The sequence below is a fragment of the Tiliqua scincoides genome, chromosome 1, assembly GCF_035046505.1.
Source record: "Tiliqua scincoides isolate rTilSci1 chromosome 1, rTilSci1.hap2, whole genome shotgun sequence".
Taxonomy (NCBI): Eukaryota; Metazoa; Chordata; class Lepidosauria; order Squamata; family Scincidae; genus Tiliqua; species Tiliqua scincoides.
Window position 1 is genome coordinate 215,973,265 of NC_089821.1, and position 23,914 is coordinate 215,997,178.

General features: G+C 41.0%; 1 protein-coding gene across 1 annotated transcript in view; it reads right to left on the reverse strand.

Moving 5' to 3' along the window:
- Positions 1–1,724: 1,724 nt before the first annotated feature.
- Positions 1,725–23,914, reverse strand: part of SYNE1 (spectrin repeat containing nuclear envelope protein 1) — a 314,290-nt gene continuing 292,100 nt past the window's right edge. The window contains 7 exon segments of the mRNA XM_066615722.1: positions 1,725–2,652; positions 10,932–10,990; positions 14,904–14,996; positions 15,696–15,908; positions 17,498–17,626; positions 18,450–18,650; positions 20,778–20,989. Coding sequence (XP_066471819.1) covers positions 2,409–2,652; positions 10,932–10,990; positions 14,904–14,996; positions 15,696–15,908; positions 17,498–17,626; positions 18,450–18,650; positions 20,778–20,989 — 1,151 coding nt within the window. The 3' untranslated portion in view covers positions 1,725–2,408.

Genomic DNA, 23,914 nt, shown 5'->3' on the forward strand with positions numbered 1-23,914 from the left:
CTCCCTACTTGTTATGCTATATGCCCCAGGCCTGTAGAGAATTTGCAGGCTGGATAGAGCAAGGCCCTGATATCTTGGCCTGCATACAGTGTAGCATCATGGGAGTGGCTGATGCAATACCTGGTCACCTGATATGTCACCAGATGGTGAGTCATAGGATCACCAGACTGTAGCTTGCCTCTCATTGGCCAGTGCCAGTGTATACTGCAGCCTGTGCAAGCTGCTGTGTGGGAGATGTTATGTGGAGTGTCTGCGGCGTGGATCGTGATCAGAGTGTCGAGAAACAGAGCTATCTGTGCTGTTTGCTTGCTAAAGCTGCCTTTGAACTGTAAATATCTTGTACATACTTCAAGTAAAGGAACATCTGGTGGTGGAACTGCCCTGTGTCTCCTTATTTCCCGGGAGTACTTGCCTGACCTGGATTCTCTGGAGCTGCGGTGTCAGCTGCGTACTGCAACACCGAATTGAACTCCGAGTCTTATTGTTGGGTCAGCAACCATCAACCAGTCGAGAGATAGTGAGCACAGAGGAGGAAGCATCAGATGTTGGAGATGTTGATGAGCCCTTGCTATCATCCAGCCCCATAGACTTCAAGTTAAGATTCAGGTTCATAAAATTCATAGTGTAGGGTGAAGAGGGGCCCCTGGAACAATCCCTTTTTCCCATAGGCTCAATGATTCAGTATCATCTACTAATTCAGTATCCCTAGTGGATAATGAGAACTGACTATACATATAGTCTGAATTGAATCTGAATTGTGTGTCTCCCATGCTGGTAACTGCAGTTTGGTGCAGTGCTGTGTGAGATTCCTAGTCTCCTGCAACAGAACAACACCAAATGTCTTAGAATTCATTGTACATGAGAGCTGACTGCACACCTCAACAATGTATGAGAAAAAAATTAGCTTGGATAATGGCATTGCTGCTGCTTCCTGCAGTTAAAAAAGGGTATTTTCCAAGTGCTCATTCTGGTGCATTTTTCCCTCTTAAAAAAATTAAATAAAATTCAGAAATGAATGGTAGATATATGCTATATCTCAGCATCACCTACCTCACAGGGTTGTTGTGAGGGCAACAGAGGAACAGAACCATGTACACCACTCTGAGCCCCTTGGAGCAAGGATGGTATAATAATAATAATAATAATAATAATAATAATAATAATAATAATAATAATAATAATAATAAATGTCTTATAGTAGTGCAACATGAATTTTCAAAAGATGAAAATAGATAGTCTTATCACACACACAGGATTGGCAGTGCTACTTCTGTAAGTGTGAGGCATCTGTTTGGAAGCATGCAGGTGAACCAGGAGTATCATATTTCAAGCTGTGGTGCTAGGTGTGGAACCCTGATGCAGTCTCTTTCAGTATTAAGGACTGCATTCAAAAAGGCACTCCTAGTGTGGATGCTTGTTTCTTCATACAGATTGCCTTTACCAGATTATGGCATTTCTTTCAAAAGAAAGTTCTGGTTGCCCAGAATAGCCTGCAACTATTATTCAAAACTTAGTTTCTCCCACGTATTTCTAAATAGATCATTACTATGGACTTGACTGCTATTTTAAAAACTTTCACACGCGCGCGCACGTGTGTGTGTGTGTGTGTGTGTGTGTGATCTGATCCTGATATTTTGCTGATATATTGCTCCAAAATAATTTTTTAACAAACACATATATAAGAATTTCATTATTTTTAAAACAATAAATCAATACAACAAAACTAGTTTTAGCAAACTGTACATACATAAATATGTTTCTTTTTAATACTTAATACTCATGATTTGTTCATAAAGCCAGGATCTCAATTATTACATCCATTACTTTTTCTTGTTTTAGCTATAAAAAGTTCCATTCAGATTTACAGCTTGTGCATCCAAAGCAAAGGTTAGAACATCATGCTCCACCCAAAGCCCCACAAAAAGAGGGGTAAATACATTGCCTTACAAGCTCTTTAAAATGTTATGTTACAACAATCTAAAATATCTTTAGCATTATTTGGGGTTTATACATACATATATATACTGTATATATACTCTTTCTCTGTGTGTCTTCTGTAAAATACCAACAGTGTAGATAATAAAAGCCTGGTCAATAGAGCATTATGAGCTGCACCTAGGAAAGGTCTTCCTTTAGTCTGAAGTCCTTGGCTATGCATAGTTCAGGGCACTTATCCAAATTATAAAAGTAGCTGAAAAATACAGAATATTGGCTAGGAAAAAAATATTCCATCAGTTCATAGCCTTTTCAGTGTCAGAAACATGATTTTTACATGATGTCATGTACATTTTGATACTGACACATTTTTAACTTTGTGCCAAGTAGACTTTCTTCTGCAGGTGCAGAGGTCTCAGGACAGCTTCTACACTGGGTGGATCTGCATTGTCCCAGACATCTTTTTAGCTGCTTCATAGAGGTGGTGGGCCATTTGTATATCTAAGCATTGGGTGAAAAGAACGTGCAAAGTTATTGGACAGGGCACAACTGTAGTCTTCCTCGGTCATTGGCACAAGGCAGGCAAGCCCAATCAAGAGCAACAAGAGAAGTTGAAGTGGGAGAGCAGCTCTGAGGACTCTGAGGAAGAAGCACTGATGGTGCTGTCGAGCTGGCTGGCCCTCAGAATGGGAGGAATCTGAGCCACCTCTTACGGACCTGAAGAGAGAATTCAATACAGAAATAAACTAATGCATTGCCATAATTGACATCTGGGTCTATGCATGTTTTGGAATTGCCAATTTAAATATACAATGGCCTCCGTGATTTAGAGATCCCAGATGTATTTTATGTAACAGAGAGAGGATATTTTCAGGATATCGTCAGAAATTTTCTATGAAAATGGTGGGAGTAGAAACTGGATATTTCATTGTTAAAAATGATGTGGTACCCCAAACATGAATTCTACCAACTACCAGACTCCTATTCAAAACTAAATGAAAATGCATTTTAAGATACGAATATGTAAGGGTACAATCCTAAGCAAACAATAGTTTGCTTTCGAGTAATTATTTTTATGATCAGAGAATGTAAGGCTAATCTTAGTTCTATACATCAGCAATGTTTCTTTAGGAATGTAGGCCAAGTGCAGTAATATGACTGATGCGATAAGCATAGTAATATGTCACAATTCAATTACAATAAGCTCAAACCCATATAGAACAGTAGAGTGTAGCCTCATTTTGCACTGAATCAGCAATTGCAAAAGTTCACTGTTAAACTTCAAAAGTTTGAACACTGCAAAAAGTTCATTGTTGAACTTCAGATGAATCCTTCTTCTGTAGTATAATTTACAACCCTGAAAAAAGAATTCAGCAAAAAGTAATAAAAGGGCTTCAGAGTAGCTTGTCCTGACAAGGATTTTTGGTTTCAGTCAGGAAATAATATCCACCCTTAGGCCCTATGATTCAGTAAATAACTGTATCTCCAATTGTTAATCTTGAAGGGAGGGGGGATGTCACTGGGCAATTTATGAGTACCTATCTTCCCATTCCTCAGAAAAAAAAACTAGGAAGTTCTGATTACTACTTTTAGTTGACTAATGAAGACTTGAATGTTCAGAGCTAATAAATGATTAACTGTATGAGATATTAGGGCTGGCAAGAAGTTCAAGATCAAAAACAAAAGGCTACAGATTATTTACAGACACATCACTGGAGCTCTGGTCTTGAGTAAGGTCTCATGAATGCATTGAAATGATATGGCACATTTAACAGCACCAGAACATTCCATAGTAAAGTTCAATTAGACCCAGCCACCCAGCGTCTGACAATGCCAATGTGGGGAGTTAATGGGCTGAGATGGGGACAAATGGAACAGGCAGTGCCGAGATGGGTTAAGGAGGGACTCGGACTCTGCACAGGCTCTCTCGCTGACATGACCATTTTCATCACCTGACTTGTGCTTGCTTCACAGCCTTCTGCAGACACTTATGCATGCTATCTTGGACGTAATGTCCACTGAATACCAGAGGACAATTTGGAATAAAACTGCATAGGAGTCTGCATACAGTTGTACGTGGGGTGGGGGTCTGGAATTCTGCCTCTTTCCCACCTCACTGGACCTCAACAAGTGGGAAATCCTGGCCTCTGAGCGGCCCGCTTGGAGACAGGCTGTGCAGCATGGCCTTTCCCAGTTTGAAGAGACACTTGGCCAACAGTCTGAGGCTAAGAAGCAAAGAAGGAAAGCCCATAGCCAGGGAGACAGACCAGGGACAGACTGCACTTGCTCCCGGTGTGGAAGGGATTGTCACTCCCAAATTGGCCTTTTCAGCCACACTAGACGCTGTGCCAGAACCACCTTTCAGAGCGCGATACCATAGTCTTTCGAGACTGAAGGTTGCCAATGACAAGGTTGCCAATGACGTGTCTCACCTCCATGTGCTGTAGTGTTCACCCGCCCTCTCCTAGATAATTCAAGGTGATTTCTGGGGGTAGGGACAGGGATGGTGGCAGGTCAGTCAATGAAATAGACCCTTGGAGAATTGTATGAGAAAAAAGAAACTGAGACAGCTATGGAAAGCTGTCTCCCTATCTTGGAAAAATCTGACTGGGTTTTTATCTCATGAAACTACCAAGATTCCTTCAACCGCCCTCCTACACATATTTGGCAAATCTAAGGACATCAAGAAGTTTTTTCCAGTTCTTTCTATGGCTGTGCCATTGCCATCATACCCTGATGCGCTGCTGAAGTTGTCCTGTATTTGCTCACAAAATACAGGACAGCGTGACTTTGGGCCAGTCATAATCTTTCAGCTTAATTCACTTCACAGATTTATTAGGACACAATTCTCAATGTAAAATCATGTACTGATGGAGCCTGTATATCCACAGGGGTTCTGTTCCCAGACCCCCCCCCCCACGGATACCGAAAATTGCAGATAACAAAATTCGTAGTTTTCGGAGCCTACCTGAACTCTAAAGGTGACTGGAGCCTTGTGGCTGTTGCTGTTCTAAGGCCTGCAGAGACTGCACATGGCATGTACAGGCTTCAGAACGGACGGCCACTTTCAAGTTCTGATGAAAACTGTAAGTGATGCTTCCAAGGGCATTTCTGAGGCCTGTAAATGCCATGCACAGCCTCTATGGGCCTCAGAATGGCTTCCAGAGCTCCTAGAAGAGCACTTTGGTTTTTGGCTGAAGACTGAAAGTGCCCTTCGAGGACCTACAGAGGCCATTCTGAGACCCGTAAAGGCAACGCGCAACATCTATGGGCCTCAGGTTCCCAGAGCATAGCTCCAGTCACCTCTAGAGGCTTCCGGTAGTGCCAAATCTTGCTCAGTGCAGGTCCTGGTCATTCATTATTGTTTCATTGCTGAAGATTTTTTTTCCACTACTTGTTTTTGCTTTCTTTTGCTAATTTCTCATTATCTTGCTATTCCCTCATAAATTAAATAATGCAAAGACAAAATTTCTTGGGGCTCAATCTTATCCAAAATAAACACAGCTGCAGCTGCAATGCAGCCCTGACATAAGGGAACAAACCACCTTCCCTTACCTTGTGGAGGCCTCCATGACTGCCACCTCCCCCCACTGCAGGATGCAGCACATACCCCTGTGGCAAAGATGCATCAGGGCTGGTAAATTGGATAGGATTAGGCCTTATTTTCATCCCAGATAATTTGGTATTTTTTTTTTTATCTATTGTTGATGGTCACATTTCCCACTCTTCTCAAGCTAGAGACCTTGGTGTGAATTTGCAATTGTGTAATATTGCTAAAATCAGTTCTTTCATAATTGTTGATTCTACACACACTGATCCATTCCTTGTTTTGTCTCATTTTAGACTACTGTTATGCTCTTTTAAATATTCTTCCCTATCCCCATCTTAGGCCTTTTGTTTCTCTGTGACATTCTGGTGTTTTATTTCTTATGGCTGAAAACAAGACCCTGTTTCTCCACTTCTGATTGCACTGGTTACACTTCCTGTTTCACAGTCAGTTTAACGTTATGGGTTGTATCCTAATCCACCTGTAGGTGGAAGGAAAATGCCATGAGAACTTGCCTGCCCTCTTCTTCCAATAGTAGCCTTCCTGAGCCCTAGAAATCCATCGCTGAGCGTCAGAGAACGCTCTGGAGCAAGATGAGATGTGACATGGGGGGAAGGCTAATGAGAGTGGAGGGAATCTGAAAATCACTCCCCCTCGTGTGTGGACAGAAGTGCTTTCTATTTGTAAATGTACAGATTAGGTACTGCCAGGCATTATGTACAAAAAATTACATAGCCCTTCTCTAGCTCTTGCTTATCTCGTCTTTTATTTCTAGGTATACATCTTAACCAGTTTTCATTCTGAAAGTTCCCTGTGGTTCATTATGCTCAACCTTTTAAAAATGTTTTAGGTCTTCATGAGATTTCTATTATTGCTCATTTATGTGTTCATTGTTCAATATTTTCTGAATTCATTCTTTTATCATATTCAACAAATTCTCAAGACTAATCTATTTTGAGCTAGCCTATGACTAATTTGCTATGGTTTTCATTTTGGCATTCTTTTCTTCCTTGATTTTTTAATTGCATATGCTGTCTTTATTATGATAGAAGGGGACTATATCTTTTGGGGGCCTATACAGTGCCTAGTTTTTTTTTTAGGTGGATATATAATTATTCATATGTAATAGTAGAGCAAATTGCTTTTAAATAATTGTAATAATTGGCTTGCATTGCTAAAAATCTTTCAGCAAATTGAATGTCATTCTAACACCTCAAAAAAGTTAGTTGGTTGTTTAGTATAACACATATTTTAATTTTAAAAAACCAAAACATGAAAACCTACCCCATTAGTATCCACGTAAGAAAAATAACTTAGTGGAAGTGGTTGTTCTTTCATTGAAATCCATTATGGCTATGGACAATTTCATCGACAGGACATGAATTATTTGCTCAAAATACTGCAATTAGTGGGAAAGTGGTCTAGAGGAAAAGTACATGTTAGATGTTGGGTTTTTTATGTTGTAAGAAAAACATCCAAATTATGTTAATATATTTCTTGTTTCAAGGGGACCAATTTCAAGGGCTGTATTTTTAATGTATGGATGCTATGGGTATATGACCTCAGAAACATTCGTACACTAATGGACACATTAATCATTGAACTCTGGTTATTGAAATCTAAGAGGTAGTGGGGGTGGGTCTTATTAGATCAAAAAGGGCAATTACAGATAAGTGGATGCTGAGCTATGCAATGAACTGCATCTTACTAGAAACCGATCTGGGGCAACGTCAATTAATATTTCAGTTGAGTATATGTACGGTAAGAGAGCTGTTTGTGGGAATCCTAAAGTCTGATATTTTATTTTATTCAAAATTACCGTGCAGTTTGGCAAAACAACCCACTTGGCTTGGCTTGCACCTTATAGTTCTTTCTTTTCTGATCTTCAACTATAATAGCTCTGTTAATTCTGCGTACCATTAATCTCATCTTGGCAACAGTCCCTGCTCAGGTAGATTAAAACACATTTTGTACATGACTGAACAAAGGAATTAAAAGTCATGTATAAAATTCTGAGCTAGCAATTGGACACAGAAATTGGTTCTTGATCCAGACTTCTAGCTCTGACCGCACACCCACTACATTTCTTTATTCTTTAGAAGCTAACGTAATCCTTCAGGTCTGGGTTATCCTTAGATATGAAAAGTCAGATAAAAGGACACAGTGCTTGATTAATAGATTCTGAGACTACAGATTGGATCACTGGCACCAAGACCTAAACAGAGTTGTTTAAAGGAGCCTTTAACGTAAACACATTTGAACACAGAACACAATTAGTTTAATCTCTAAAATTTTTATCACTTAAAATATCTATATAGACTTAGTCTTTGGCTGAAGTCCAGTGATATAGCTCTGCAGAAGAAAGGTTTTCCAGTTCCTGGTTATGACAGGAAAAGAGTCTCAATTGCTTATTTATGGCTCCATCTGCCATTGCTGGCAATAGAAGTCTCGTGTATAGCTCTGGACCACAATTTGTTATATGTTCTGTGCTAATTGCTTGTGACATCGAGTCCCTCTGTACAAACCGTTTGTTTGAATTTTACACTGCCAAAACTGCACAGCATGGGGAAAGAAATACATTAAAGCTTACATAAAATAGTTTCGACTTCGTGCTTAGCATGGAGTGCTGGGAACTGAGATGTAAATATGCATGTAACCTGGCTATGTACCTGCAGTAGACCTATGGAAGAAAGCCATGGACCCTATGAAGGGCTGAAAGGAAGGCTGCAGATGACTTGTCGGTAATCACAACTTGATTTGAAAGCATCTTGCTAAAGATGTAGCTTCTTGGGATGCTTTTAAGTTCATTTAAATCCACCATCCATTTAATTTGCAAAGGCAACATTCCGTGAGTTAGTTTGGATCCCTTTTATAGGTCTAGACTACCAAGGATTGCTGATCCAGTGCAAGATCAAACACAAGGTACTCAGATCAGAGGCATGTCAGAATATTAAAGAACACAGCGACAGCTTGTACTCCTTTATCACTTAAAACCACATTTCACATCAACTGCAACCTGTCTAGCTAGGACGCTTGATTAACTTCCCTATTCAGTAGAAACTCATTTGTGGCCCATGCTTGTCTGAATGACAAATTGGTTATTGTGTTGTACTGCTAAGAGATGTGTTGTTAAATAGCGCTGGAGAAAGCAGATCTGAGAGGTGCCGCATTTATGCCACAGAATGTGGACACGTTTCAAAGCTACACAGGGCTGCGAAGGAACATGCTGGCCCATTGGCTGACTCCTGCAATATTAAAATTTTCTGTGCACATTTGCAGATGGAGAGGGGACAGGAGAGCTAGTAGACATAGCAAACCTCAGTAGTACCCAAAGTGAAAGTTTTCACATCTTCTCCAAATCACATTCATTCCTTGGATACTTCAGAAACAGCATGTGGTCTGTTGTTATTGGGTCATTCTTCTAGCTTGGTATGTAAAAGAATGCCCAACATCGTACTGATTTTTCCTTAATTTGTACTTCAACAAAACAAGAGGCAGTTGAGAAATACTTTTTGCTACTTTATGCTCAAGGGTAAATGCTGTCCCCAAACCTCTGGAGAATTTTTTTAAAAACAGAAACGTGGGTAAATGTGTATATGGAACATGATTGGTGTAATTGCATATCTAATTTTCAGACAGCTTCTCTTAGGATTCGTGTTCACTTTTTGGTTGAGGGAACCAGCAAGAAAAGAGCAGGGAAATGTTGATGGGGGAAGAGGAAAGTGCTGACACACATTACTGTGTCTTTTTAGTCAAAAGCTAACACCACATTTTTATAACTAATGATTAGAAACTTGTTTCTTATAAAACTTAAATGGAGATGAAATTTGCATTAGCTGCTACACTTGGTGCTCCACAAAGCAATTGTAGCAAAATAGTTTTCCAGGGCACTTTCCTGACTGCTTACTTCTTTGATTTTAACTTTATTTTTTTAAACATTTGACATTGCCAAGTGGATGAACATTTTTGGAAAGAGTGAAAACATTTTATATCCCAGTCACTTGTTGCTTGTCAGTAAATGGGTGCAATTCTAAAGGCACAAGCTGTGGCAATAACCTGAGCAGTTGACTAGCATTCCTTCTCATTTCTCCTCCCCACCTTTTATTTCACAATGGCACTTGTGCTAAGAAAAATCTGGCTTGTGAAGGGATGGTTATCAAGTGCTGTGCAACACTTGATTTACTGTATGCCTGATTTACTGTATAAAACGTATTTCTGCCAGGCCTTGCATCATTAAATCCTATGTTGTCAGGCTCAAAAGGTTCCAAACAAATAAAGCCCAATCCAGGAAATGTTAGGCATGCCTAAGTCCCACTAACAGGAACTGGACTTTGGCATTTAACTGCACATCTTAACTCCACTGACTTCAATGGAGCGTAGGCTTTTCCGTCCTTAGTGCTGCACCAATATTAGTTCGTTTTTACCATAAAAGTGGCAAAAAGTTCTACAGTTGATGAGATCTGCACTTTCAGAGCTTGTTTTCTGTTTCCTTTATATATTAAGACTCCACTTATAAAAATCAGCAGATGTTGACATTAGAAGAAGACCTAGAATATAAATGTGTGCTTATTCTGGGGTTCTTTATTCTCCCTAGGACCAGACAAGGAAGGACAGGGTCAAGTAGAATGAATTGTTGATTGGTAAAAGGGTGAAAGGACACACAGACACAGACACTTATCACACTGACAACAACAGAATGCAGAAGCACTGTTAGCTGCAGGGAAGACAGGTTGCTGAACACAAAGTGAAAGCTGAAAGCTACACTTGTTAAGCCTGCTCTCTAGTGGCTGCACAAAGGTGGGGTGTGCTTTTTCAGAATGACCTGTGTATGCAAGCACCTTACTAAGGTCATGCTTAGTACCGTATGTGGCATCTACAAGGAAGTTGTCTCAGAGTGAAGGAAAGGCATGTTGCTGCCAAGTCTTCAGCTATTATGTTCCAGATTTTGTGTTGTGTTTGGAGTCATAAAATCTTTAAAACCCCCAAATTGAACAAAACCCGATAAACAAATTTTAAAACAGAAAAGAAAAAGGAGAATGTTAGTGCATTTTATCCAATTTGTGGGTTTTGTGAATTCTGATATACTATATTGATCTAATACCTGCCATAATTTAACATCTAGAAACAAAGAGGATGATAAAAGTCTTTGCCATGAACCTAAGTATGAGTCTGGCAATAGGGACTTAGTCATAATTTCATAAATACAATGCAAAATCCCCATGAACCAATGTTTCTAAGTAATTTAAATATAAGTAAACACTATATATGAATGAGTTATCATGTATTTCTGAGAGTATTTTAGCTTGATGTAATTTGATATTTGCAGAAGAAAACTGCTTAATGCCTGTTTCTTTGGCAGATTTAATGTGGACAGGCACATATCATGGACAGTTTCCATCATCCTCTTGGAGTTCTAGAACAGAGTGCAGAAACCAGGAGAATAAGGTACCTGCTATGTGGACTGCTGACAGAGGGTCCAGGCTGTGAGACACTACATTTGCCTCGTGGCTGTTTGCAATGAACAGGGGTAAAGAAAGAAGAATGTTCAGTCCAGGCAAATAAAGACAAGCTACTGATGAAAACAAATTAAAAAGTGCAGCAAAGGAAACACAAAATCAAATGAGGTAGCTAATTCCCATGAATCAAGGAAACTGGCTTTTCTTTTCTACTTCCAGTGAAATGTGAAATATGAACAAACAACATGAACTTGACAATAATGCCTAGTCAATAAAGCAATGCATAGAAGTGTAGTGCATTTAAAAAAACTTTAAGAAACAATGTCTTAACCAGTCTGTATCTCTTTGAAAAATCAGAATTGATATTACAATTTTTCTTCCTGATACTGTTTTTAAATGAATAATCCACAGAGCATCATTAAAAAAAAAAAGTTTTTCTTGTGTTGAAGCCATAGCTCTGAAAGCCAGTAACTGTAGGTTTAGTATCACACTGGCAATATCATCTCTTGTTGTTAATGTGGTTTTGGACCAGTCTACATCTTATACTAACCCTGTGTAAGATGTGAAGGGTCTCTAGAGCAATACCAGAAATTTCAGATGGCCTCTAACAGTGGCAGGCAGATGATCCATATGATGTGGGCAACCTGCATGGTGATCCATGCCACTTGCAGGCTCTACAGCATGAGAAGCTGTTAAGCGCAATTATTTCAGCTGACTTCCACATGGTTGTTAGAATGTGCAGATGTTCCCATGGCCACCTGACAATATGTGTAATTAGTTCAATATTATAACAGCAATAACAAACATCTATACATTTGTTATTGCGTCAGTATTTAGTGCACACTCCACACTTGGAATTTGAATTTTAAAAAATCTGCAAAAGAAAAGGAAATGAAGATTCAACTATTTTGAATTCTACAGGTTGTGCCTCGTTATCCACCAAAGGTTCCATTCCAGAACCTTCAGTGGATTAAAAAAAAAAATCAGTGGGAAAATGACTTTAAAGATCCACTTCCAGGTTTCTTGCTCCTCCATTGTGCCCCAGAATGCATTGGTATAATCTATACTGCATTCAGCCACTAGATGGGGTGAATAATGAAATGAAATTATGGTTGAATGCAGTACAGTCATGTGTCGCTTAGCGACAGGGATGAGGACCAGCATGCCCATCGCCAAGTGAGGCTTGATGCTATATGAAGCCTCCAAAGATGAGAGGAAGCTGCACTCTCCTCACCTCTGGAGGCTTTTCTGAGCCTCGCAGAGATTCAGAATGCCGAATTGTGCAATTTGGGCATCCTGAGTCTTGCAAAGTCAGTGCGCAGACGTGCATTGCCTCTGTACGGCTCAGACGTGTACTGCCTCCTGAAGTGAGGGGAGCAGAGCTCTCCTTGGATTTGGAGGCTTGGGGTGTGTGTGCAAGGACCAGCAGTGGTGCTGCATATGCAACCCATCGCTGGTCAGACACAAAGACAAAAAAGTGTTGCAAAGCAGCACTCACCTGTATAGTGTCTTTACTTATGCATTCTAGGGTAACAACAGAGGAGCAAGAAACCTGGAAATGGGTCTTTAAAGCTATCTTTAACCCCGAGTAGCTTGCAACCAGTGTGGTTTAACAGCACAAAGATAGGAAATGGGATTTTGGCACTTTTTTCCTTGTTACAAAGCATTAAAGGTGGACCCTGATATCAGTGGTGAGTCAAATCAGTGTATGCTAAATCAATGGATAATGAGGCATGACCTGTAATGCCCAGAGAACTAGCTCTTACTATGTACTGTGGATGGAGGTGACTAAAAGAATAATGCACATCAACCACACAATGTTGTGTTAGATTAGACCAGGGGTGCCCAAACCCCGGCCCGGGGGCCACTTGCGGCCCTCGCGGACTCCCAATCCGGCCCGCGAGTATGCCCCAGTTTCCAATGAGCCTCTGGTCCTCCGGAGACTTACTGGAGCCCTTGCTGGCCCAATGCAACTATTCTCAGTGTAAGGGCAACAGTTTGATCTCTCGCATGAACTGTGAATGAAGGATCCCTCCACTGCTTGCTGTTTCACAACTGTGATGCTGCAGCAGCAGTGAAGGAAAGGCCGGTCTTGCTTTGTGTAAGGACTTTTATAGGCCTTGAGCTATCGCAAGACCTTCATTCATTCAAATAAGTTCCATCTCTAATATATTCATTTATGTAAATATATTCAAATTTGAAATGTATATTAATTCTTTTTTATTTCCAGCCCTCGACACAGCGTCAGAGAGATGATGTGGCCCTCTTGCCAAAAAGTCTGGACACCCCTGGATTAGACAAATACAGATTTAAACATTAAGATGGAGTGTATTACATTTCCATTGTTTAGTGAATATTTGCTTGCTATGGTAAGTCACTTTATCTTTACTCATGTTCATGACCTGTGTTTATGGTATCAAATAGTAGTAGTCCTTGTAAAAAAAAAAAAAAGAAAAAAAGTCTAATGCAGAAAATGAAAGTAATGACCCAGGAAACAAAGCTCCCATGAGTTCAGTAGATCTCTTCCCTCTGAAAAGCCAGTGTTCCTTTACATTCTCAAACTAGGATCTAAAGGAAACTAGTGAATGTAGTGAAATCAATTTCAAGAGGCCATAAAGGTCATAAGGACAGAACTCAGATGTTTCATAAGAGTGCAAATGAAAATTGATAGTTTTCTAAAAGCTAAGGAAAGCTGAATCATCATAATAAAATAAATTTTAAAAAAGGAATGAAAACCAAGTCCCATACAGGTCTCAAAGTGAGGAACAGCACAATGTATCACACACTAACTGGCTTGTACTATATTCCAGGACTATTAAAAAAAAAAGGACTTCATTTTGCAATAAATATGAGAAAGGAGAGGAGCAAAGTCCCAGGGTTGCAAGAAAACAATTCCATATTTGGCACGAAAGTTTGACAAATATGCTTCCTCGGGGAAAAATCATATTCTTTAGTAAGTCATGTAGTAATGATGGTAATGAACGTATTTTCTCTGTCTGCTAGGTTAGCAGCAGCAGACATAGGAAACAAGTTTTTGCATTTCCAAGAAGGCAACAAAGACAAAAAAAGTGCTTTTTCCCCATGAAAACCCATGCCTCTCTAAACATGCATATGTTGAATTTTTATGCAAATAATAATATGGTGTTTATGAATCCCTAGGATTTTCCCCTTTGCTCTCATTATATTTTGTGATAAAATTGCACTATATTACCAGTGCCTTTATCATATTTCAGTATCAGGTGATGTTCCCAGAATGCTACTATATTTCAGTTGCATATGTGTCACTGTTCCACAAGCCTGATTCACACTGTGCACCCTGCTACACTGGAAACCATTTGTGTTGAGTACAGTTCCATGAGACAAGCTGTGTGAAGCAGCTCTACATGCGGTTCAGGCCATTTCTACCACACTTATTAAGCTGTGGCTGAAACTGCTTGAACCTCATGTTTCTTCTTGCAAGTTACTAGCCATATGGAGACGTGCCCTCCCAGGATTTCTTTTTCAACAGTGCACCAAGGTATATGTGTGATTCAGGCCTAAGAAGTTGCCCAATAAAATTCAGATGTATGCTGTACATTCAAATTTCAAAATAAATAGGTTTGTTATTTCAGCTCCCCAAAAAAGAGAGAAAGCAGGGCAACTGGGTGTAACAGTTCTGGGGCAAGACCAGATTTCATTAAGCTTCCATCCTTAGGATACAGTACAAGGGAGATAGTGTGCCACACTATAACATACCTACCACACTTTGAGTCCTGGTTTAATTATATATAGCATTTTAAAATTCTGATTTCATGCAGGGAAGGAGATGCGGAAGTGTTTGGGAAGCAGTAGTTTGTTGGAGGGAAAATTCTGGGTTGGTGCCTTTTTCTTTTCTATGAAGACGTGGTGGTGCAGACCTTTCACCTGGCTACAGCTATCTGGTGCTTCCACCCAAAAGCTGCAAAAGATGTCTGGTATGACATTACCGTTCTCTGTCTGCTTGGAGTACTCCTTCCAGATACAGGACTGAGAGATCCTGAAGTGTCTAGCTCATCAGCCGATGACCAGGAGGACAAATCCTAAAGTTCAGAATCAATTGAAATTAAATATGTATATTTTGATGCTCTTTCTAAGAAAACCCTGTTCACAGAAAAGGGGAGAAAGAGCAAAAAGTGCAACCCAGCTGAATGCAATTTGGAACAAAGTCACTGCAGGTTATACAATGTAGCTTGTGAAGACATGCATACAAGTACTCTACCTTGCCTTGGACAGGGAAGTGTTTTTTCTGGCCAAGTTCAAGACCAAGCAAACAGCTGCTCTTTATTTATTTTAAAAGGTAAGAGGTGTTGTGTACTCAATAAAAATTCCCTCTTGAAATTCAGATGTTATTTCTACACAGAGAGATACACTAGACAGATTGAAAACTCATCAAATTCTTTGTACACTGCATTATATTTTCCAGTGAGGAGGAACAGAAGGCAAGGGATTGCATGAAATAGAAAGTATTCAATCCATCCTTGGAGAACAGAGGCAGGTGTATTTTTACCTCACCCACCAAATAGAGGCTAGAGTGTACTATTGCAAATGTATGCACTCATACAGTATATTGCAAAAGATATTCAGATTTAGATTGTAGCAGAGAAGCAAAGTATACTTACAGTGTAAAGGACTGCATCCTACTGTTCATTGACAAAGGGATCTCTAGTGATAAAAACTCACACTGACTAGGGAACTGGCCAATATAAAAATGGCTATGATGATAAGGCAGAATGACTTACCAGTTGACTGCTTGAAATATCTAGGATTTTCTCTAGGTCCTTGATGTGATGAGTGACCTCTTTTAGAAGGATTTTGAGTCTGTTTCCAATGACGTGGACCTTTTCTTTGGCTTCTAGACAGTCCTTGCCTTCAGCATTGACGAGCAATTGGCAGGACATGTCTTGAAGAGATGCCACTTTCAGCTGAGATTCAAGCAGCTCACGTCGGATTCGCTGTTAGGAGGCAAGTAGGCGTATTTTGTTGCTTTAAACAATGCATAAACAGCCAAAAATAGCTGATATGATTGCACGTAAGAGATTCTGAATAAAGCTACAATATATTTGTAAAGAAAACTGGGGATCTTCAAATGACTAAATAATAAAAGATAAAAGTTTCAATTGGTTTTTATTTATTATTGAATGGGACTACATGGTTAAAGACTATGGCTGCATCTACTGACACTATACCACCTATATCATCTACATAGTACACTTTTATAGTGATAATTTATAATAATAATGTAAATTTTGAATAAAAGCACATAACACCACTTTCTGCACTTCCAACTTTTGGAAAACATCAAAATTCATGAACAATAAGACCGTTTTCTCCCACTTCTACTTATAAGATTTCCAACCTAAATGAAAATACTGCAAACTTATGGTTTTCCCTACTAAATCAAGAAGTTCTTAACCTTCATGGTATATTTAGCCATAATCATTCTTCTAATAGCAAACTCAGGTGGTCAAATATCTATCAGTGTGGAAGTGAAACAGGGCCACCCAAAGATAAAGTAGTGCTTTCGATTATTTATGGGACTCACTAGGTGTGCAGAAGTGTATGTGTTTGTAACGTAAACAAATAAACAGCCACATGAACTTCTAGAATAAAAAGAACATAGAGGATTCTACACCCAAGAGTCTTGAGGCAAAGGGGTCAACTGGTTTTAAAAAAAAAGGAGCACAGAGTTCAGGGAAAGAGAAGGAATTGACCTATGGACATCTCTAACAGCCCCTTCTAATCAGTGTCCTGAGGGAGGTGTATGCCATGAGGTTAAAAAAAACTCCCCTCTTTGTAGTATAAGAATGAAACGAAAAAGGACACATCGTTCTTTTCCTACTTTCTAGAAGCATCACTACTTCCTTACTCTACTAATAATAATAATATTTAACATTTATATGGGCTTTCTGTATGTGCAAAGTGCTTCTTACGTATTTACTTTGAAGCTATCTTTACAACAACCTCTAAGCATTATTATCCCAGGTGGAGAGCTGGAGCTGAGAGGAAGTGGCTTGCCTAAGGCCACCTCATAAGTTCTTGTCAGAGGTAACATTCAAACTAGGGAATTCCTGATTTGCAACTCAGTCTTTTAACCACTGCATTACATGGCAACAAAATGCTTGGGATCAGGAGTGGCAGCCAGTTTGCAAAGTGATGCTCGAGTCTTATGATGTAGCACAGCAGGAGAAGGCTGCAAGGGAATGGGAAAGAAAAAAAGGTCTGTTCCCCTCATGAAACTTACTTCCCCATGTGAAGCCTGAACAGTGCTACAAGGCTCCAGGCTGAATGGAGCCTTGTTCAGGAATACTTTTTATTGGGTAGGTGAAGATACACAGCTATGTTTTGTCACAGATCCCACATTTTAAAATTACAAAACAGGTCAAAACAGACTTGACATTGCATGAGAGTTCCCTGAGGGTGTCAAAGAATTAGGTTCACAGTATAACTTGTAAAGTCTAGTTTCTGTATTTTTTGAATACGTCTCCATTACTGTTCTCCTGGGAACCTTCCTTTGGTATTTATTAAGGCACAAGTAGTCTACCATTAGTAGTCTGTGATGGTCCTGCAGGGTGTCAGAATCCAGACTTGGATTGATAGGCAAGATCTCATTTTTCCTTCTATCAATGTTTTCCAGCCACAGCAACAAACCATGGCTCATCTCATGGAAATCCTAGGAAAAACAGGTAAGAGTTTAATTCCAGGTGTTTTTGTGCTACATGACAGCTCTATTAAGTACAACATTTGATGGTCCTGGGTCTTTAATGCCCTAAGCCAGTAGTTTTCAAACTGGTGGGTTGCGACCCACCAGTTCGTGTAATGCTTCCCTTGTCCCTTTAAGGGGTGGGGGAAGGGGGGAGGCAGCGATGCAGTTTGGAGAACACAGCCAAGAGGTGGCTTGCACTTGCTATTTCTGAAGATTCCAAGCCTCAGGGAGCCCTGTGCACCTCTGACTGCGTGCCCTAACACATAGTAAGTAAAAGCACCCCCCTCGTCCCCCCCCTTAGCAACATGATCCTGGGGATTGTGTCACTGCCCTCACCCCTCCCCTGCAAAGACTTACTTTGGGAGTAAAGCTCCCAAAACATTTGAGAACCACTGCCCTAAGCTATCCATTTGAACCAGCAGTGTTTTACACCTTTTTTGTACCTGTTTCATAGGTACAAAGTTCTAGATAACGCATATGTTCTCTTGCTTTTATGCTCAGCTGCAAAGCATAAAAATTGAAAATGTGCAATGCAGATTTCATGAAACAATATAGGAAATATGCAACAGATTTCATCCAATGTGCCAGAATGTTATAAAAACTAGGTTTCTAGGAATTGATAAAAGGTTGCTTTTTACAGCATACGCCTGCAAACTCTGCCTTCTATTTCAAGGCAAGATATGATGATGAGTGCACATTAAAGTTAGTCATTTAAGATAATGAGTACAACTGACACTACATCTTGTCCCAGGAGCTCAAGGGGATTGATTTTGCATAGGTCAAAACAGACCTGACATTGCATGAGAGCATTTTGTAATGAACATCGCCATTCTTCTAGCATAGTACAGACGTGGTCCCAGCGCATGTTCATCTGAGACAGTTGTTCCTGCAGCTTCTTGTTTTCCTCACTGTCAGACTGCATAAATTCTGAACTGCACAGGTTGATGGACAAAATTATGGCTTTGTGATTATCAACAGCTTTTTGTAGTTCCTGGGGATGAAGGGAGAAGGGAGATTTGATATCAGAGGCATGCCAGAGACTTCAAGAACAACCAAGTTCTGCTTTCTCTTAATGTTTCATTATTTACAGTGGGAATTTAAAGTTCCTAGTTCTTCCATATATTTAAGTCATATGTCTGTCAGTAATAAGAGCCCATTTAGCATTTGCAGTAGCACTCAAACTAGTAAAATCTTTAAGGATGTAGAGCTACTAGCATGGTTGGATTTCAGGGGGGAAATCACCAGAACTAACTCCTTCAAACACCAGAGTGAACACACCACTTGATTATGACAGGTACTGGGCAAGTGATGGGGCTAAGGAAAAATAAAATGCTGTTGCAGTAGCTTCAAAATTGGCTTAGGGAGGGCGGGGTGTTTGACTGATGCATCTTCTTTAAGTGTTCAGTGAGAGTCATACAGACAGAAATGAGATCTAGAAGCAGAGTACTTCCCAACAAATAAGAGAAGATGGGAACATCTAAAAATATATACAGGTGTGCATGAAGGGGATATGTTCTTGCATCCCTATCATTAAGTGGCATCAACATTAAACAATGTCACTTGTGCAAAGCCTCTTGAGCCAAAAGGAGCTGTGCTGCCCTCTATTCCGGAGGCTTTTCTGAGCACTACAGAGGCCACAGGCGTCAGCCTGCAGCATCTGTGGGGCTCAGAATGACCAAAAAGTTAAAAAAATTGAAGTGACTTTTTTTGTCTTATAAGGCATTCTTATAAGCAGGGCCTGGGCCTCAGAATGCGTTCTGAAAGTTGCCACTTCTGAAAGTTGCCATTTTTTGGACTTTTTGGTCATTCTGAGCCCCACAGAGGCTGCGGGCAAATGCTTGAGGTCTCCAAAGGGCTGAGAATTGCCCCCAGAGGCAAGGAGAGCACAGCTTCCCCTGGCTTCAGAGATTTGGGAGAGGGGACAGGGATAAATGATGAACCATCACATATGTGGTCCGTTGCTGATTAGAACACTGCTAAGCAACATTCACCTGTTTTAAAAGAAGTGCATATTCTCCCTCACAACAACCAAGCCAAATGGTGTCTTAGTCTAATTTAGGACAAGCCTCATAATTTCACAGAAGAACCCGTCTCTGGAACAACAAAGTTATCTCCCTCCTCGGCTTAGCTGAAGTCTATGAAGCAGGCAAGGATACTGGTCCTAAGTTAGTGCTCAAAGAAGTATGAATATACAAACTGGGAGAGGGTGCTCCCCTCACACAATGCTTTCATTTGTGAAGGAGAGCTAAACGCATCCTTGCTGACAAAAGAATCTTGGGGAGGGGGAAGGTTGTGAGGATATGCACAATTCCACCACACCAGTATAGTTTCAACTGCAAAGGCTTTTCCTGCTGAGAAGATAGGGTAGTAGTGGAAGTGGCCTTGGAGCATAACCCCTTGCTTCTGCAAGTTGAAAACTACCTCCCAAGCCACCACTGAATGTAGACAGGGGTATCAAACATAAGGCCCATGGAAGCTCTTTATCTGGCCCTTGTGATAACTGGGCTCTCCCAATGATCAGGCCATCAGCTTCTTTCATCTGCAGATGTGAAGTTGTAATAGGAAAGCTGAAAGAAGTTGCCTGCTCTTATCTCTTTCTATTGTTCTTTCTATTGTTCTCTAATGTCCCTCATGCCTGCTGAAACTTGACAGACTGAAGCCAGACAATGCATGTGGATCAATGATGCAGGCATGGGTACAGACAGAAGTTCTCTTCTCTTTGAACCATCTCTATAAGGGTATCATGGGGAGGTACAAAGAACCTTGTACATAGAACACAGGTGCAAAGAAGGGCTACCAAAATTATCGGGGGCTTTTTAGTAGGGAGAAGGTGCAGTGAGGAAGAAGGTAGAGGTTTATGAACTTAGACATGGTTTTGACTGGAAAGCATAAAGTGAGAACCTCAAACAGACACATTATAGTAATATCTCTATTAATACCACCCAGAAAGATACAACATCTTAAGAAAGTTTAATAAGGATAAGGCCCCACTCTCAGCTTCAGTCCTTGGCATGCCCAGATGGGACTGGAATTTTGGAAAAGCAAGTGACATGCCCCTTCATCATAATAAAGTTTGTTAGGAAGGTAATACAAACATGGGACAGGAATTAGAACCTACTTTCAGTTTTTTAATCCGGAGCTCAATGGTCTGTATGTCTGTGCTGAGATCAAGGCAGCGAAGTTGTTCTAGCTCCTCTTCAATTTCTCCCAGCCAAACCCAGATGTTGTTTAGGTCAGAACTGAACTGCTGCCACTGCTGAAGATTCTGCTTCATTCTCAGTTCTTTACTTAAAGCCTGGGCCTGGATTAACTCCCATCGATCAATCACACCTAAGGAGATATATTTTCTATACATCAAAATTGGTGACTAACATCCCATCCAACTCTCCATCCTCTGTCACACTTTAGCATGATCAAGTCACATAGCCAATGATGAAGCAGTGCAGATAGTAGTAGGTTTCATTCTTATGACTGCGGTCACTAGGGGGAGGTTGAGCCCCCACCCCGATTATAACCTTGAGTGCACATACAAGGGAATGGCCGGTGCTCCTATAGGAAAACACTCTGCAACAGGGAGTAATATCATGGTGGTGGGCAAAATCTGTCCTCAGCCCTAACATTGTATGGAACTACTGACTTGGAAACTATGAATGGGAGGAATAAGTCTCTGTGCACTCCTCCCAGTAGACCTTCAAAATATAAAAGCCACACACATTATGATGATGGGCATTTATGTTGCTAACAAGTAGTATTCTTTGCTAGTATTAGTATTAAAATTTATGCACTTTATAGTGGGTCAATTGGTGAAATAATTGTTTGTTCGTTCATTCATTCATTCATATTCCTGCCTTTCTAGCCAATGAGGCGCACTCAAGGTGGCTCACAATTAAAACCATATGAAAAACATAAAATGTATATATATGTATATATAGTTCGAACAAGACAACTCTCACAGGAGTCATGTTGATTAGTTTACCATAGTGTTCCATATTAGGCAGTGATCATGATCATGATATGATGAATGTGCAAATCAAAAGGATGAATAATATGCAGTGGCGTAGCTAAGGGAGTACAGAGGGTAGCAGTTGTACCGGGCATCAAGCTGTAGGGGTGCAACAAGTTGAGCTTGACACTAGTGACCAAAATTGTGTAAATCTTAGTACGTATGAATAATACCATCATGTTATATCATTGGAAAGGTAATTTAATGCAGAATACAGTGAAGCAAACGGCATTGGAATATCTGTATTCTATCAAAAGTTATGGTCAATTAACCCGAAAATGAAAACACAACTGCCTTTATGGAACAAATAGTGGATTTGCTTTACTCAAAACTGACCTATGAGACTGATTGTTCTGAGTGCCAATGAAATGTTATAATGATACAGCATGGAATCAATAACTTTTTATTTATTTACTTAATTAATTAAATCTGATTTTGACATGGAGGGGGAGCTACAAAATCTTATTGACCCCAGGTAGCAGATAGATGCTTTAGCGATGCCACTGACTGGGGACAGGCAGCAGAGCAAGTGGGTGGTGAGCTGCAGGGCGGGAGAAGGTGGGTTCCTCCCAATTTTCTACTTTTAAAAAACATGGATGTGACGTCACTTCTGGTTGTGACATCACTTCTGGGGCAACATTTTCAGCTACACAATCATTAGCTACGCCACTGATAATATGCTATCTTTATTAGGGCTGCAGAGAAGTTTCGCAAATGCAAAACTGAGAGTATTTAATAAACTGTAACCCCCTTAAGTATAGAAAAGCTCAGGCTTCGAGGCAAAAATCTAGTAAACAACTTTACATTCTAAGAAACAGATACTGTTCTTCTGACAGAAAAGGATGCAGCAAAATTCAGTTGGGTTATTTTCTCCAGATGAAAGAGCCCAATCCTGTGGTCCACGGCACGGCTTTGTGCCGCGGACCATAGTTGCAAACGTGTCATAAGGCATGTTTGCGGGGCTTACTGCTGGGCTCCCGCAGGAGCTAGCCCAGCTCCGGCCGGAGCTGGGCTAGTGTGTGGTGGTCACCCCGGTTCCGTGGCTCGGCAGTCTCCCGGACCGCTGGGCTGAGGAACGAGAGGCAGGGGCGTGGCCGGGGGCATGGGGGAGGCGTTCTGGGGAGGGGGGAGGCATCACAGGGGGCAGGCGGGAGGCATGTCGGAGAGGCAGAGAGGCGGATCCGCAGAGCTGTGCTCCACAGGATCCAGGGTGCTCGTGCAGGGCTGCGTGCCCTACACAAGCGCCAACCTTTAGGTTGGTGCCAAAGAGAGTAGTCCCACTGCGGGGCTGCTTCCCTTACTCAGGGGAAGGGGACAAATGTCCCCTTCTCCTGGGGAGCCTCCCACAGTAGCACGGGAGGCGCAGGATTCGGCGGGAGCCCTCCACGGAGCCGCCAAGCCTGGGCACTGCCGGCAGCTCAGGATTAGGCTGTAAGTGACTGCAGCTGCCTAGCATTCCAGATGCACATCAAAGCTTTACACCTCAATCAATTCCTGTTTAAGATGAGTTTTTGCTCCCTTTATCATACCCTAAAGATCACATATTCTAATTGCAGCTATTTCAGTCAGGTGCAACTTTGTGGCTCAATCTTATTGTCTCCTTGTGCCAGTGCAGCGACCACTACACCAGTGCATGCTATCACAAACATTCAGTAAACATGTTGTGACTGTGCAGAAGTTAGTGGAACAGCAGGAAAGCCTGGGCTGTGCTGTCCTGCCTGAGCCAGTGGAAGAAGGAAAGTGCGCTAGAGAAGGCAACAGTAGCTCTGAACAATGCAGGTGCTGGGGAAGGGTTGGAGGAAGAGGTGGGACAGGGTGGGTAGATCAGGTATGGGAAGGGGCAGGATTGGCAGCACTGAATTATCCCCCTTCCCAGTTCAGATCTGCCAAAATTGCTCCACTTGGACTTGCACAGTGAATTTGCAGGCACAGGTTCTGAGTAGATTCATTGCCGCGACTAGGGCTTTTCCTGGGGGAAACCTCGAGGAGACTTCCAGCCTGCTCAGTTTGTGCACAGGATGTAGCACAGGCTAGCCTGCTACACTGATGCAGGTTAAGACTGGGCTGCTGCTAGCTTGCTACTTCAACTTAACCCAAACCAAATGTGCAGCTAGATCTCAGAATATACATTTAACAAAAAATAATGCAAATATATTTGTCATGCTGCACACCTATAATAACTAAGTGATGTACTGAAAATGCCCTAGTGCTGTGCAGAAAATACTCAATTAAAATAGGAGATAAATTCCTCC